The 16,468-nt window shown below is 42.1% G+C and overlaps 1 protein-coding gene across 1 annotated transcript in view; it reads right to left on the reverse strand.

Moving 5' to 3' along the window:
* GALNT17 (polypeptide N-acetylgalactosaminyltransferase 17) overlaps positions 1 to 16,468 on the reverse strand; it is a 430,162-nt gene that overhangs the window by 70,947 nt on the left and 342,747 nt on the right. Inside the window, exon 6 of the mRNA XM_055561655.1 lies at positions 15,521 to 15,638. Within this exon, the coding sequence (XP_055417630.1) occupies positions 15,521 to 15,638 (118 nt within the window). The remainder of the gene's footprint in view (positions 1 to 15,520; positions 15,639 to 16,468) is intronic.

The following is a 16,468-nucleotide window of genomic DNA, read 5'->3' on the forward strand; positions in this document are numbered from 1 at the left end:
TTGCAATGGCAGTTTTCCTGAAGACTGAGCACATCACCAAGCCTTAGGCTCATGTGTGCAGACCTCCAGCCAACTACTAGATCTAGGGCTGAATGGAATGGCTCGGGACCTTGGTGGCTGCTCTTTGTGGCATGGCATTCCACCAAGCCCACAGGGTCCAGGGAACAAAACAACTATGCCCTAAATAGAATCGGGACAGGCTAATTCCCAATCCCTTTTGTGTAAAAATAGTGGAAAATGGAAACAAGCACACAGGGCAAGGATGCTACTACCATCCTGTCCCCTGCCCCAGAAACCCAGAGCTATAAATCACCCACATCACTACAGTCGCACCTGGAGAGGACGGTGTAAATTCAGGTTCACATTTATAGGGAATCAAATTATTGCTTTATTCCCAGCGAGATGAATGAGAGTGACAGACTTTTCAGAGTTGTAAAAATAGATGGATGCTTCCTATAAAATAACTCACAGACGCCTACGATAATTTACAAGAGATCTGGCAGTCTGGGAGCAGGCAAGTGAAATTCCAGACAGAATACCACACTATTTTCCAGTGGTAGAGTAAATGGTTTGGCTATTATGATAATACATTTCAGCACAGCAAATATATCTCCCTTTAATAGAAATACATTAGACACCATTTATAAAAATATCAACATCGTGGGTCTGTTCCTTCAGCTATAACTTAGACATAAATATAACACAATTTATGGATGAGGAAATCCAATTTCATGCTGTTTCAAACACATTTGTGTTTATTGCGTAACTACAGTTCTCTATATACGAAGCAGTGTATTACACGATAGAGATGAATGGGCATGGGATCTATTTGCGTGTCTACATGGGAATCATGAGCATTGTATCTTCTGCAAATGGAAGTGCTTTATGATATGTATTATATACAGCCAACACCTTGAGCATCTACTATATGATGATATCATTACATAATCGCCAGTGTTGTCGCCTCCATCCTAAGGGTAGAGGGATGCAGCGTCTGGGATGAATAAATATTCTAAGCAATAGGTGAGTGAAAACCTCAGAGAGCTTTAGAGTCAGACAAATTGGCTTTGACTTCTGGCTCCCCTGTTTATCAGCTGTAAGATCTTGGACAAATTACCTGCCTTCTAACAATCCCGGTATCATCTGTAAAATGGGATCAATAATGACCAATTTACACGATTCTCATGAAGACTGAAGAATCTAATGTTTGTAAAGCGCCTAGGAGCACAGTTTTCTGCCACAAACTTAGTGCCAACTGACAGCAGATAATAGCTTGAAATGTGTATCTCTCCCATTTAAATGCATTTGTGGGGACTCACCTGGTGGTCCAATGGTTAAGAATCCACCTTACAATGCAGGGGACATGGGTTTGACGTTGGGGAACTACGATCCCACATGTTGCCCGGCAACTAAGCCTGCACATCACAACTACTGCTCCCGCACACCGCAACTAGAGAGTCCGTGTGCCGCAGCGAAAGGTCTGCATGATGGAACGAATATCCTGTGTATCACAAACAAGACCCGAGGAAGCCAAATAAATAAACAGACATACATACATTAAAATAAGTGCACGTGTGGGAAAGGCCCAAATTTCTTCTTAAGCACCGAGTACAGACTATGGTGCAAAGAAGTCCTCAACGGTGAAGGTGATAGAGAAGGTCCAGCCTGTGGCTTCTGCTCACCACCGCCTCCCTTCTCTTCTCTCTGGTGTCCCTTTACTTGTTGATAATGGTGTAGCTGTTTCTTGACATTCTCTGCCCACTTTCAGAATTTGGGGGGCCCTGTCTTTATCGCTATCTGGGCAATTTCTCCTCTCTGGCTTAGCTTTGGTATGGAAGGATTTAATTTAGCTTTGACAATCAATAAGATGCTTTTTGTTTTCTTTTTTTGTGGGGGACGAGGTAGAGGGAGTATTTTTTCATGTTTAGCAGTTGTTGGATTTTTTTTTTTTCCCCAAAGCTCTAGCAACAGGAATAATCCCAGAGCCTACAGTGAATCAGATACACAAGGTCAGCCTCAGTGAAGGTGAAATGGGACAATCTACACACCAAATGAGTCCATGTGAAGCAGCAGCACAGACTCGCAGCTTCTCTGGCAGTATGGGTTTCTGGATATCACAGAACCAAAAGCCAGAGAGGATGTTGGGTAGAAATAAGCCTAGAAGCAGAGTGCTTGGTACTCACTGCCATGAATATACAATGCTACCGATTTCACACAGATGTTTATAGCAGTTTTAGTCATAATTTTCAAATCGTTGAAGCAACCAAGATGAATACATGAATAAATAAACTGTGGTACATCCAAAGGTTGGAATATTATTCAGCACTAAAAAAGACAGCAATCAATTCCTGAAAAGACATGGGGGGACTTCAAATGCAAATTACTATGTGAAGGAAGCCAATCTGGAAAGGCTACATACTGTAAAATTACAACTAGACATTTTGGAAAAAGCAAAATTACAGACACAATAAAAAGATCAGGGGTTGTCAGCGAGTGGGGGTGGGGAGTGTGAATAAGGGGAGCATAGTAAAATTTTAGGGCAGTGGAACATCTGTACGACACTGCAATGATTGATCCCTGTCACCGTCCAAACCCACAAAATGTACAACACTAAGAGTGAACCATAATGTAAACCAGGGACTCTGGGTGATTAGGGTAGGTCTGTGTAGATTCATCTCTTGTAATAAATGCAGCACTCTGGCCAGGGATGTTACAATGGGACAAGCTGTGCATGTGTGGGGAAATCTCTCTACTCTCCTGTCAATTCTGCTGCAAACATAAAACTGCTCATTAAAAAAGTCTTAAAAAATAGCCAAAACTTTAGGTCAAATAAGTTCAGTTACCTGACCTGTAACCTCAGTAATGGCACCCCACTCCAGTACTCTTGCCTGGAAAATCCCATGGACAGAGGAGCCTGGTAGGCTGCAGTCCATGGGGTCGCAAAGAGTCGGACACAACTGAGCGACTTCACTTTCACTTTTCACTTTCATGCATTGGAGAAGGAAATGGCAACCCACTCCAGTGTTCTTGCCTGGAGAATCCCAGGGATGGGGAAGCTTGGTGGGCTGCTGTCCATAGGGTCACACAGAGTCGGACACGACTGAGGCGACTTAGCAGCAGCAGCAGCAGCAGCAACCTCAGTAAAATAGAAAAAAGTGAACTTTGTTGTTCATTGAAATTTAGCTCTAACACCTACATCAAGGAAGTTGCATAATTACACAGAGAAAAATGATTCCAAACACCTTTAAAACAGAGCGTTGACCACACGTGACTTGTGGAAATATATCCTAAGGACAAAACAAAATACAAAGAAATATTGAATTTCATTCAGTCAACTTGTTAGCTGGCATTCTTATACTGAAATTGTATATATCTATATACATATATATATGTATATAGATATATATGGAGAGAGAACATACACTATATATACATATATAATATACATAGTGGGATAAAGCAAATGAGAAATTATGTCAATAAGAATCAGACTTATTCTGTCAATTAGAATAAAGCTTTCAGTGAAAGATAAGCATAAAATCAAAGAAGTAAAACTTATGTAATCATAAATTTAAATTGGAAATACTAGTATGAAAGAATGACTTACATTTTTATTTCTAAAAAGGTCAGTGTTATCCAGCTTTTCTGAAGTCTGAGAAGCAATGGGCACCTTCACTGACAAGACTTTGGTCTCTAATCTCCCACGAGGGGAGCCAGGGGTTCTTAGAGTGATGGCTGATTCCAGGTTTGGGACATGAGATATACAGGACAAAACTGAAACCTCTTGGGCCAGAAAGCTAGGAAGCTCTGTGAAGTGCTCTTCAGATGCTTTGCCATTTTTTTAGTCTTAACTTTTAGGTGTCATTATATTTAGTCTGGATAAGATTCCTTTGTCAGATATAGCCACTGTAAATATTTTTCTCAGTGTGTGGCTTGCCTGTATCTTTTTAAATGAGCTGAAATTTTAAATTTTGATTAAATCCAAACTAGCACTTTGTTTAAAAATTGTTAATGCTTTCGTATCCAGTCTAAAAAGTACTGCATACCCCCCAAGATATTCTCTTTTGTTTTCTCCAGGGCTTTATGGATCACAGACATAAATGTAAAAGCTAAAGCCATAAAGCTTCCAGAAGAAAATATAGTGGAAAATGAATAGATAAGCCACACATTGGCTTACTTATACTTACACACACACATATATACACTATATTTCTGAAAAAGTGATCATAATCAGAACACATAATGGATCTGTATAAATGAGCAATAAAACAAAATTAAACAATGTGTTAAAATGGGCAAAAGATGTTGTGCAAATTATTCTTAGGCACAAGAGAGAGTGTTCAATGTCATCAGCTATGAAGGAACTGCAAACGAAAACACTGAGGTACCAATTCAAACCTAATGGATTCGTTAAAACAAATACCGACACCACCCAATACTGGCAAAATGTGGACACCTGGAACTCTCACACAATAATGGTGAAAGTGGAGAATGACCCAAACACTTTAGACACTTGTTTGACCATTTCTTAAAAAGTTAAACATACGTCTTTCCCATATTCTAACTATTCAGTTCTTATATGTTTACCCAACAGAATCCAAACATATGTCCAAAAAAACCATGTTTTTTCATAACAGTCCTAAATGGGTAAGAACCCAACAATCCTTCAGCAGGAAAAATGAATAAACAAATGATCATATTTTTACACAATGGAGTGGTGGTGGTTTAGTCGCTAAGTTGTGCCTGACTCTTGTGACCCCATGGACTATGGTCCTCCAGGCTCCTCCATCCATGGGATTTTCCAGGCAAGAATACTGGAGTGAATTGCCATTTCCTTCTCCAGGGGATCTGCCCAATTCAGGGATCGAACCCCAGTCTCCTGCATTACAGGCAGATTCTTTAACAACTAAGCTACCAGGGAAGCCCATACGTTGGAGTAATTCTCGGCAATAAAAAGGACTGAGTTTCTGATATAGATACGACAACAGGGAGGAATCTCATAAACATTCATTAGCTGGAAGATTAAGGACTTCCCCAGTGGCTCAGCAGTGAAGAATCTTCCTGTAAAGCAGAAGACCCAGGTTCGATCCCTGGGTTGGGAAGAGTCCCTGGAGAAGGAAATGGCAACCTACTCCAGTATTCTTGCCTGGGAAATCCCATGGCTAGAAAAGCCTGGTGGGCTAGTCCATGGGGTCACAGAAGAGTTGTAGATGACTGAGAGACTAAACAACAACAACGCTGAGGATCAGAGTGTATAAGGCATGATTCCATTTATGAGAAGTTCTAGAACAGACACAACTAACCTATGGCGATGAAAATCAGAAACTGGTTGCCTAAAGTGGGTGATATAGGGAAGTAGAGAGAAAAGACAGGAAAATGACAACAGGGGACTTTCACAGGCAAAGGAAATCTTCAATATCACGCTTTGGGAGGCGATTATTGGGATGCACATAACTGTGAAGCCCTTTGACTGAAGACTGAAAATCTGTGCATTTTACTGTATTAAGTAACAAAAACAAAAACAAAACAAAATGAGCAAAAAATGAATAATGACTGTAATGGATTTAGAAACATAAAATACCTATTTTTAAAAAATAATTCTACTGGAGAAAAGCTCATTGGTCACCTTTGAAGGCTGCTATGTCATCAACTTATTATTCTAAAACTGTTTAAATAAAAGGAAAGAATCAAGCATTTATTCTGTCTTTCCTATTTGAACTATATTTGGGAGTACCCAAACAGGTGATGAGGGTAAATTCTTTTTTAGTAACAGAATTATGTTTTATAAACGCAGGATGAATGTAAAATTTAAAAATCACCATTTGTAAGCCTTAATGAAATAATGGATCTGGGCAATGATTGTCAGTGGCTGATAAAATCATTAGATGAAAGGATGATGGGGAATTTTATAACGGATGAATCAGGCTGAAAACACATGGACCCACTGTTGAATCTTAACATCACTAAAATTCAGACAACCAGGTTGTATGCATCTCCTGATGTGATGTGATAGGAAGTTTACAGCATCACCTGAAGGGTTCTTGCGGGAAAGAAGGAAGGGGTAGATGAAGGAAACTGAGTCTAACCAACCTTCCAGATCTAATACAGTTTAGACAAAATGGAGATGAGAGGAACATGTTAAAGACATTAAGTAGGATCATCTGCCAAGTCCAGAGAGTGCAAACTTTTACAAGACAAATGGTTTGGTATCTTCAGTAAATGAATGACACGAGAATAATAAAAGTAAGGGGAAATGTTACAGATTAAAAGATACTTAAGAGGCATATGGGTTGGGGGGATAAATTAGGAGTATGGGATTAACAGACACACATCTCTATATAAAAAACATAATCAACAAGGATTTACTGTGTAGCATGGGCTTCCCAGGTGGCTCAGTGGCAAAGAATCTGCCTGCAATGAAGGAGACGTGGGTTCAATATCTGGGTTGGGAAGATTCCCCTGGAAAAGGAAATGGCAACCCACTTCAGTATTCTTGCCTAGAAAATTCCATGGACAGAGGAGCCAGGTGGGCTACCCACCTTGTGCTCACAAAAAGAGTTGAACATGACTTAGCAACTAAACAACAAAAGGGAACACTATTCAATATTTTACAATAACTTATAACAGAAAAGAGCCTGAAAATATATATAGCTGAATCACTTTGCTATACACATGAAACTCGCTCAATATTGTAAACAACTATACTGCAATTAAAAATAAAAAAATTAAAAAAATAAAAACAGGGATATCAATCAAATGCAATCTGTAGACCTTGTTTGGAATCCTGCTTGAACAAGTCATCAATGATATTGTTGTTGTTGACAAAAATCGCACAGAATTTTGAGAAATACTTTTGAGAAACATAAACTGGGTAATGAATTTTACCGTAGTAAATTTATTTTGAGCCTATGCTTTAAAAAAGTCCTTCTATGTTAGCAATGCACTCTAAAATTTTTATAGGCAGAACAATTCGATGTCTGGGGATTTGCTTTTTGAAGGCTGAGAGGCAGTAGCTGAAAAACACACAGCAAAATGTTGATATTTGTTGAAGCTGAATCATTTGTACATTCGGATTCATTAGACTGTTCTGTTTTTGTTATGTTTCAAATTTTCCATAATAAAATGTTGAATTAAAATAAAGGAAACTAACATAAAATGTAATGACAATTCTTCATTCTCTAATTTGTTTTGTGGGGGAAAAAATAGCAAGAGACAATATTATCTAAACCCCTCACCCACTGGGGGTGGAATTCCCAGCCTGTGCACAATTCTAAAATTGAAGAATTTTAGAAACTCTATGGAAACCATTTTATTCTACAACTGACATCACGTTTTGTAAGATCTCTCAGGGAAGGTTTCTTTTGGAGTGTGTGTGTTTGTGTGTGTGTGTGTGTGTGTGTGTGTGTGTATGCATGTGTGTATTTTTTCAGTTTTCTCTATATATCTATATCTATATGTCTATCTTTCTTACTTAAGACGATGGCAATACATTTCAATAAAGATAGCAAAATGGTCCTGCTGCCTAATGCCAGCAATCTCTGTTTAAATGAACCTTCTCCTGCTCTTTCCTACAAAGCACCATTCTGTACTGTGAGGTATATGTCATGGAGCAGTGAAGGCTGGAAGAACCACACGTCACTGCAGATTTTAAGTCTTTACAGGTAGGTGGCTCACGAGCTCTGGCCCCAGTGGTGGCTTCACCATCTCCTTTAGGAAGGTGCCATACAAACAGGCAAAGGCAGGCGGACTGGACGAGCATCTGGAAACTCACATCCTTGCATGAAATTGGAGTATGGAGCAGAGATTCTAAAGTTCTAAACATCTTAAAGAACTAAGATCTTTTCCCCAAAATATTTCAGAAAAAAAAGAGATGAGTCCTCAATTAAAAAAACAAACAAACAAACACTATTTTCCTAACTCTTCAATTCTTTAGGTATAGCACCTATGGCTACTGTTTGCTGTAAGCCACGGGCTCATATTATAAAAGGAACCACCATGTCCTACCGCTGTTAAGTCAGCCCAAATCCTAAGCCCCGCTCAGGTCCAGTAGACCCCAGGATGGGATGGTGAACACGCCACACTTGTCCTAGAACCCTGTTCCAATTCCCGCTCTCAGTTGGAACCCCACCTTACTCCTATGTTCTTTCAACATCTTGTGGCCAAGTCACAGAGGACTCAACATTTCTAAAATGGAATTCCTCGAATTTTCACCGACACACCTTCTTCTCTGCCAGTGTTTTCTAAGTGAATCTATCTGGTTGCTCAGAGACCTGGGAGGTATACCACACTCTCCTCCCATTCATTCCTCGTGCTGAGTCATCACCAGGTCCTTGTACATTAGGCCCCTGAATGGTACCTGGATCCACCCCTTCCTCTCCATGCCTGCTCTGGGCTTCTTCTTCTTAGTTGTTTCTCCAACTACTCTTTCCATGTCCTAAAGGTGGTTTTTGTTTCCTGGATTTCTGTCTTATCCCCTCTCCTTCTTTCTCTAGGCAACCCCTTCCTTCTTGCAACTTCAAATATAATCTATGTACAGAAGATGCCCAAATCTAACTCACGCTTTGTCCTCTCTCCTTTATTTAATCTCCACACACCCAACTGCCTACTGGATGAACTGGATGGTGTCAGGACCCCTCTCACACAGAAAGCATCGTCTTGTGCCTTCATTCAGACCTCTCATCTCCGAGAAGAGCACAAGCATCTCACAATTGTTCAAGCCAGTAACTCGGGAGTCCACCTTGCCTCTGGCTCACTTTCATCCTCTCTATACACTCAACCCTCAGATTCTGTCTCTTCTGCTTTCTGAATTTGTCCATTTCTCTTCTGCTGCCCCAACCACAGTTTAGGCTCTCCTACTGGCTCTCCTCTGAGTCCATTCAGTTCTATCATCCATTCTCGACATGGCAATCGAGATCTTTTCATGGCAATAATGATCTTTCTTATATAAAAAAAGTCTGATAGCCACACTCACCTTAAATGCTTCCAAAGGATCTTGGTTATAGGTCCAACACAAGACTATATATAGATACACACCACACACACACACACACACCACACACACACAGATGTCTTTTTCTTTATCACATATGTCTCCTTTTATTCCTTTCAAAATATTCACAGTGGTCCTTAAGAAAAAGCCAAATACCTGTTTAAAGATCTTGCCTAACCTAGATGCCACTCAAGATTGCTGCCGCTGCATCTAATAAGTTTTCCCTAACATTTACCTTCTCCAGCCACCTGGAATACCTCACAGTTTCCAGAATACATTTCCTTCTCAGAATGCCAAACCTCTGCAAAGGCTTTTCTCTCTGCCTGGAATATATTTTTTTCTTTTAAAAACCGTTTTATTGAGGCATGATTGATATTGAAAAGCTGTACATATTTAATGTAAACTATTTGATGAGTTTGGAGATAAGCATAACCCTGGGAAACCATCTCGTCACCATGCGTGTGTGCTCAGTCATGGGTCTTTGCTACCCCACGGACTGTAGCCCACCAGGCTCCTCTGTCCATGGGGATTCTCCAGGCAACAGAACTGGAGCGGATTGCCAGGCCTTCCTCCAGGGGATCTTCCCGACCCAGGGATCAAACCCGCGTCTCTGAGTCTCTTGCACTGCCAGGTGGGTTCTTCACCACTGTGCCATCTGGGAATATCACCACAATCTATGCTATCAACATACGTATCACTCTCAAACATTTCCTCCTGCATTCTTTATTATTACTGTACACCTTAAATGTACACAGTGATGTACGTCAATTACACCTCAATGGATAAATAAACATTTTGTGAAAAGAACACAACATAAGATCTACCCTCGGCAAAATTTTAAGGACATGATACATTATTAACTACAGGTACTATGCTATACAATAAATCTCTAGAACTTAATCATCTCATATAACTAAAACTGCCTGGAATATTCTTATTCCTACACTCCACTCCCACACTTTCTTGACTTATCTAAATTCAACACATTTTTCAAGTCTTCAACCTCATTTCCTACGGAGGAGCTTCCCAACTGCCTAGAGTAGGTTATATTCCTTTGCTATCTTCTTATTTTTCTCTCACCCTATCTTTTCACACCTATTACATTGGTAATTATTTGCTAAATGAATGATTTTTCTGCCCGACCATAAATTTTGTGGAGATAGAAGCCATGTCTGTCTATTGTGGTCTCCTTAGTTCAGTGTCTGTTAGAGCGGAGAGGGCTCTCAACATGCCTCCCTATTATATCCAAAAGCATTCAGCTGAACTGCTGGTCACCTGAAATATTAATATATGGATCCAGATTAAAGACTAGTCTGTGAAACCCCAAAGTTGATTCTATCTAAACAAGACCAAGGACTTTTGCTCTGAGTTTTATCACAGGTATACTCTAACCTTACATCGTGAAGATATTCCCATAGTCAGAGATGACCATCAACAGCAGATAAAGGAGGACCAAAGACTCATGCAGTCTAAGGATAAGGCAAATGGGACTGAACTGGTGGTCTGCTTCCAGGAGTGACCATTATCTAACCACAACATCCAACAGATAGAGCAGACTTAAGCCCAAGAGATCCCAATGGAAGACAAAGGTCACAGGAGGCTTCTGGACATGGGGCATTCTGATGTCAGGGGTCTCAGAGCGGGCAGGGAGAATCTTCCATGGTTAAAATGGATGTTGGATGATAAGTCCCAAAGCCCGTGGACAGAGGGGTGGCTGGGGTGGATATCAGAGCATTAATCAACAGGGCTGGCCAGAGCCGTTTCACATTTTCTACTTGAGCTGAGATATTCATCTTCACTCTCAGACACTGGTACTCGTGATACTTGAACTTTCAGAGTCCGATCAGGACTGTTTATACTGTCTGCCCTCTGATTATCAAGTCTACTGCTGAAGGTATTCCAGTTGGCATGAGGACTCACAGAGCCTGAGTCTGTGGGCTGGCCTGCAGGTCTTCAGCACCTTCAGCTCAAGTGCACTGAGCTGGGCAACATGGCAGAGATGCCAACCTTGAGCCCACTGGAGTCTTAAGAATGGCATCCCAACTCTTAAGAACAACGTGGGTCCGGGGGTACCGTGAACTATGCCACCAGCATTGTGGCACCAAGCTCAAACTCTGCATTTTAAGAACATCATTCTCACCTGGTGTAAAATAAAACACACACATCCATTGTCCATCATTCACTGTGTGTGTGTGTGTTAGTTGCTCAGTTGTGTCTGACTCTCTGCAACCTCATGGACTGTAGCCTGCCAGGCTCCTCTGTCCATGGAATTCTCCAGGTAAGAATACTGGAGTGGGTAGCCATTCCCTTCCAAGGGGTCATTCACCATGACATGAGTCTGAATCCTTTACCTGGGACTGCTGTGGAGCCTCCTGCAAAAGCTGTACCAAGAGGAGGGTCCTGGGGGCTGGGCTGGGCCAGGTAAGAAGGTTATCACGCCTGCGTCCCCCTCTCTCACCCACCACCCTCTTGCTGACTTCACCTCCATCATGGGTCGCTGGTCTCAAAAATATTTTCAACAACAATGTGCACACACATTAAATAATATAGTATGCACACACACAATAAAAAGAATTCTGCCTTTTATTCAGTCCTTGAGATTCCTGACAAGCTAAGACATTTTCTGATGGCTGGAGGATCTGACCACATCTTTCTGTTGCCTTCCTTTCAGATTCCAGGAGGCAGGATTCAGCAGTGGCATGTGTCAGTCGTTCTTTTATATGAGGGTTCAGAATAAGACAGTGCCTTTTCATCCCCAAGAAGATGGATATATTGGAGAAACCTGAAGCCATCTGACACCACTTAAAAGTAATCTATTTGGTCTTTTCTCCTTGAATTTTTCTCCTCTTACCATTTAGACATGTTACCATAATATACATCGTTAATAGTTGCTGATTAATGTTACTAGAACACGATGAAACCTTTCAATTTCTGATCACATTTATTTTCTCAGCCCTAGAAAGCATTTTCCCCCCCATCTCTCCACTGCATTGATTGCTTTGGTCACGGGCAAGCTTGCCTTTCATCCAAGCAATATCCCTGGAGTAAACCCTGTTGTTTCCCCACCCCTCCTCCCCTGAACCATAGCAAGGCTTTCAATTCATCCTATTCTTTAATTACTGAGGATGGAATTAAAAGGTAATGAAAAATATCAGAGAATAGTTTGATCACTGATGGACCTATTTCTTAGTCAAAGAAATCACAAAGAAAAGGTAAGTGTTCTCAAATTAAAATTCCCCTGCATAGCTAAAGCATATGACTTTATTTCTTGCAGGTTATTATAGGTTAATCTGTATAAATGTATCTATGTACACTTTATACAATTTTATATGTGTATATATGAGTGTATATGTTCCATAAAGCTCTGATTTTTCTCAGGCAGCAGGGATGGCTTTCATAATAATGTATTTTTCAAGGGAGGGGGGGCTTGAAGGATGTGGACTCTTTCCTGGGCTCCTTTCTGAGAATAGATAAGTATGTGCCAGGAAGTTGGTTAAGGTGAGGGCTTCCCTGGTGGCTCAAAGGGTAAAGAATCTACTTGCAATACAGGAGACCCAGGCTCAATCCAGGGGAAGGGAAGATCCCCTGGAGGAGGAAATGGCTACCCACTCCAGTTTTCTTGCCTGGAGAATCCCATGGATGCAGGAGCCTGGTGGGCTACGGTCAGTAGGGCTGCGAAGGGTCGGACACAGCTGAAGCGATTGAGCAGGCATGCATGGCTTGCATTACCATCTGAGCCACCACCCGGAACACCATCCGTGTAAAGACTGCCTTCCACAAAACCGGTCCCTAGTGCCAAAAAGCTTGGGACCGCTGGGCTATGAGAAATAAGAGCATGCTGCTGCTGCTGCTGCTAAGTCGCTTCAGTCGTGTCTGACTCTGTGCGACCCCACAGACGGCAGCCCACTAGGTTCCTCTGTCCCTGCGATTCTCCAGGCAAGAATACTGGAGTGGGTTGCCATTTCCTTCTCATAAACATTCCCAAATCTCCAGCGTAGATGCTGGAGGTGCCTGGGATAAGAGACTGGTGATTGCACACGACGGGAGGATGCAGGCGCCTCCATCCGACGCCTTCACAAAGACGTCCGGAGATCAGCCAGGTGCTGAGAAGACCAGTAGAAGACAAGCCAGGGAGCAGGCTCTGGAACCCATCACTCCAGCCTGTCCCTCGGAGGTGCGGCGCGGGACTCACGGGCGCCCTCAGCTGGTGGCCAGGGGCGGTGCTGTACTGGGTGGTGCTGCCGCACGGCGAAACTGACAAGCCCCGCCCCTCCTGCAGGGTTAGGGCAGCCACGCAGGACTGTCATCACCGCCACCGCCACGGAGCCTGGCAGAGCCTCACACCCAGACCTTTGCGGGGTCCAGGTCGATGCACAGAAAATACTTTTACGCGTGGGGAGACCAACATCTGAGCGCCTTAGCAGTCGGTCCTGATGTTTCCACCTCTGTTTTCCACAGAGCACAGCCTGCCGTGGCAATCAAATCCGGGGGTCCCTCCTGTCCCCATAACCCCTCCACCTGTGCCCCTGCCCCCGTGAGGACACTGCTCCATCCATCATCCTGTTCTCCCCTCTGCTGGTGTCATCTTACCCTCCACAGGCGTCCTTCTCACATTATTACAGAGACATTCAAATCCCTCTTAATAAGATATTAAAAATGTTTAGAATCAATAATTTACCAAATTATCATAAGTTTTAATTTTATAAACATTATATATAAATAAACACATTATAAATAAACATTATATAAAATAAACATAAAAATAATTTATGATTTTATAAACTATCATAAAATTCTGAAACATTTAAAAAAGCTTAACCATCTCAATGCAGGGCTTCCTTCAGCTCCTTCCTTTCATAAGGAAGTACCTGGATAAGTTATCATCTTCCATTTAATCACGGGGCTTGTCTCCACAAAGTCTCACTACTTCTACGCATGCTGGGTCCCTTTAGGTGCCCAGTCAGTCATCAATCTAACGGATACCTACTGACCCATGTGTGAAGCATGGTTTTATGTGCCTGGGATGCAAAGGTGGGCACCACGAAGCTCTGTGCCTCGTAAAGCTTGCAATCTGGCTAGTAAAGTTAGAGAAATACAATATACATAATAAAAAAGTCAATTCCCTGGCATGCTAGAAGCAGATGAGAGCTAAGGAAGAGGGCGGAATGAGGAGACGGGACCAGGGTAGAAACTGAAGTTAGAGGTCAAGTTCAACACTCTGGGTTCAGATCTTTTCCATCAATTAAATTCCAAATGGATTAAGTGCCGAGTACACAAGTTGCGATCACATATCCATGGGATTTTTCATTGTTGGGCTTTCAAAGAAATCCTGTGTAAATTCCACTTAGGAAAGAACCCAGCCCAGAACTGAAAATACAGGAAGAGTCTGCAGTTTCCAAAAGGGAGTGACTTGAGGGTTCAGGGAAGGTCCCCACCATCCCCTTTGCTCCTGCATCTTGGACGCTCATTACATCATAAGAACACGAAGTCTTTCATTCCATGAAGGGAGGGGGGTGTAAGTGTAGATGAGGGGCTGGCAGGGTATCTTAAAGGTTCTGAGCAATTAGGGATAACGAGTGAAATCTGACATGGAGAACAGGCTTTGATTGTGGGTAGGGATTCTGCACTGGGTACCTGCCTGGCAGCACAAAAAGGAGATTCCAGCAGCGGAAAGAGGAAGAAATTCAATAAACTTAAACCTTATAATTGTGTCCGAGTCATTTCCAACAAGCTTCCTTCCAGGTATGCAAAACCTCAGGACAAGGGCCAGTGGGGACCCAGTGACCCTAAATGGGCACCCTCAGGAGCCCCCTCTTTGTGGTATGCAGGAAGACACACCAGTTAAGTGGTGACCAGGTCCTAAAGGATCCCCCTCACCCAAACCTTCACTGAGATCCATTTATCTTAACTCTAACATGAAGAGGTTGGAATGCATCAATATGCCCAACTTTTTTTTTTTTTACAGTGAAATTCATTTTTCAAACAGAATTTTAAACAAAACCCAGCTGAAGCAATGGAGCTGATCTGAACGTGGGGCCAGCAAGAGCCCCTTCTGCATCTTCTTCCTCTTCCCCAACAGCCTCCTTAGAAACCTTTCTAAGAAACAGGAGAGTCCCACAGAACAGTATCCTTCTCTCCTCTGGCATCTTATAGTTCTTCTATGTACACGAACTGTCCAAATATGTAGGCTGGAAATTCTAATTTAAGGAGATGATTTAATTTTCAGAAAGATTTAAGGAGAGAATGAAACTGGATGGGCGCAGGAACCATATTCTCTAGCTAAGGTCTAGATTGGATCACCCAGGCATGGCCAAATCGTTCAACTTCTTGAAGTGGGTAAAGCCCAGGTTTCTTCTGTCTGAGGAGGGGGTGGGGTACCAATCCTGCTGAAACATCTTTAGGAACAGATGTGGGGTGAACCATTCTGTAATTCACCCAGCTAAGGAAGCTTTAAACACACATCAAAAATGACCAGATAGTACTGCTCACAAACATGAATAGACCAAGAAGAAAGGACACCATGTCACAGACCTTGATTCCAAGTTCGATATTTTCTCCTCCATACACATCCATCCCAGGGTCCAGAAGACCGATTTCACCAAAGAACTTCCTGTTGACCACAAACGAGCAGCCGATCATGGCTGGTGTCCTGCAGGAGAGAGAGAGAGAAGCGATAGTCACATGATACATAGAAAATGGAATATTACTCTGCCATGAGAAAAGGAAATCCTTTTCTCCAATTTGCCACAACACTTCTGGACCTTGAGGGCATTATGCTGAGTGGAATAAGTCAGACAAATACTGTAGATCTTGCTTATATGTGGAATCTAAAAAAGTCAAACTCATAGAATCTACTCAGAGAGTGGACTGGTGGTTACCAGGGGCTGGAGGCAGGGTGGAGGAATTGGGGGATACTGGCCAAAGGGTCTACACTTGCAGTGAGAAGATAAGTTCCAGGGCTCTCATGCATAGCATTGTAATTATTATTAAGTATACTGTACTATATACTCAAAGTTGCTAAGAGTAGATATTAAGTATTCTTACCATAAAAAAAAAAAAAAAGAAATGATAAGTATGTGACCTGTTAGAGATGTGGACCATAAAGAAGGCCCTGTTAGAGAGCTGCACCATAAAGATGGCTGAGCACTGAAGAATTGATGTTTTTGAATTGTGGTTCTAGAGAAGACTCTTGGGACTCCCTTGGATGGCAAGGAGATCAAGCTAGTTAATCTTAAAGGAAATCAACCCTGAATATTCATTGGAAGGACTGACACTGAAGCTCCAATACTTTGGCCACTTGATGTGAAGAGACAATTCACTGGAAAAGACCCTGATGCTGGGCAAGACTGAGGGAAAGAGGAGAAGGAGGCAGTAGAGGATGAGATGGTTAGAGAGCAGCACTGATTCAATGGACATGAGTTTGAGCAAACTCTGGGAGATAGTAAAGGACAGGGAAGCCTGGAATGCTGCAGACCACAG

Source organism: Bubalus kerabau, chromosome 23 (genome assembly GCF_029407905.1).
Source record: "Bubalus kerabau isolate K-KA32 ecotype Philippines breed swamp buffalo chromosome 23, PCC_UOA_SB_1v2, whole genome shotgun sequence".
NCBI lineage: Eukaryota > Metazoa > Chordata > Mammalia > Artiodactyla > Bovidae > Bubalus > Bubalus kerabau.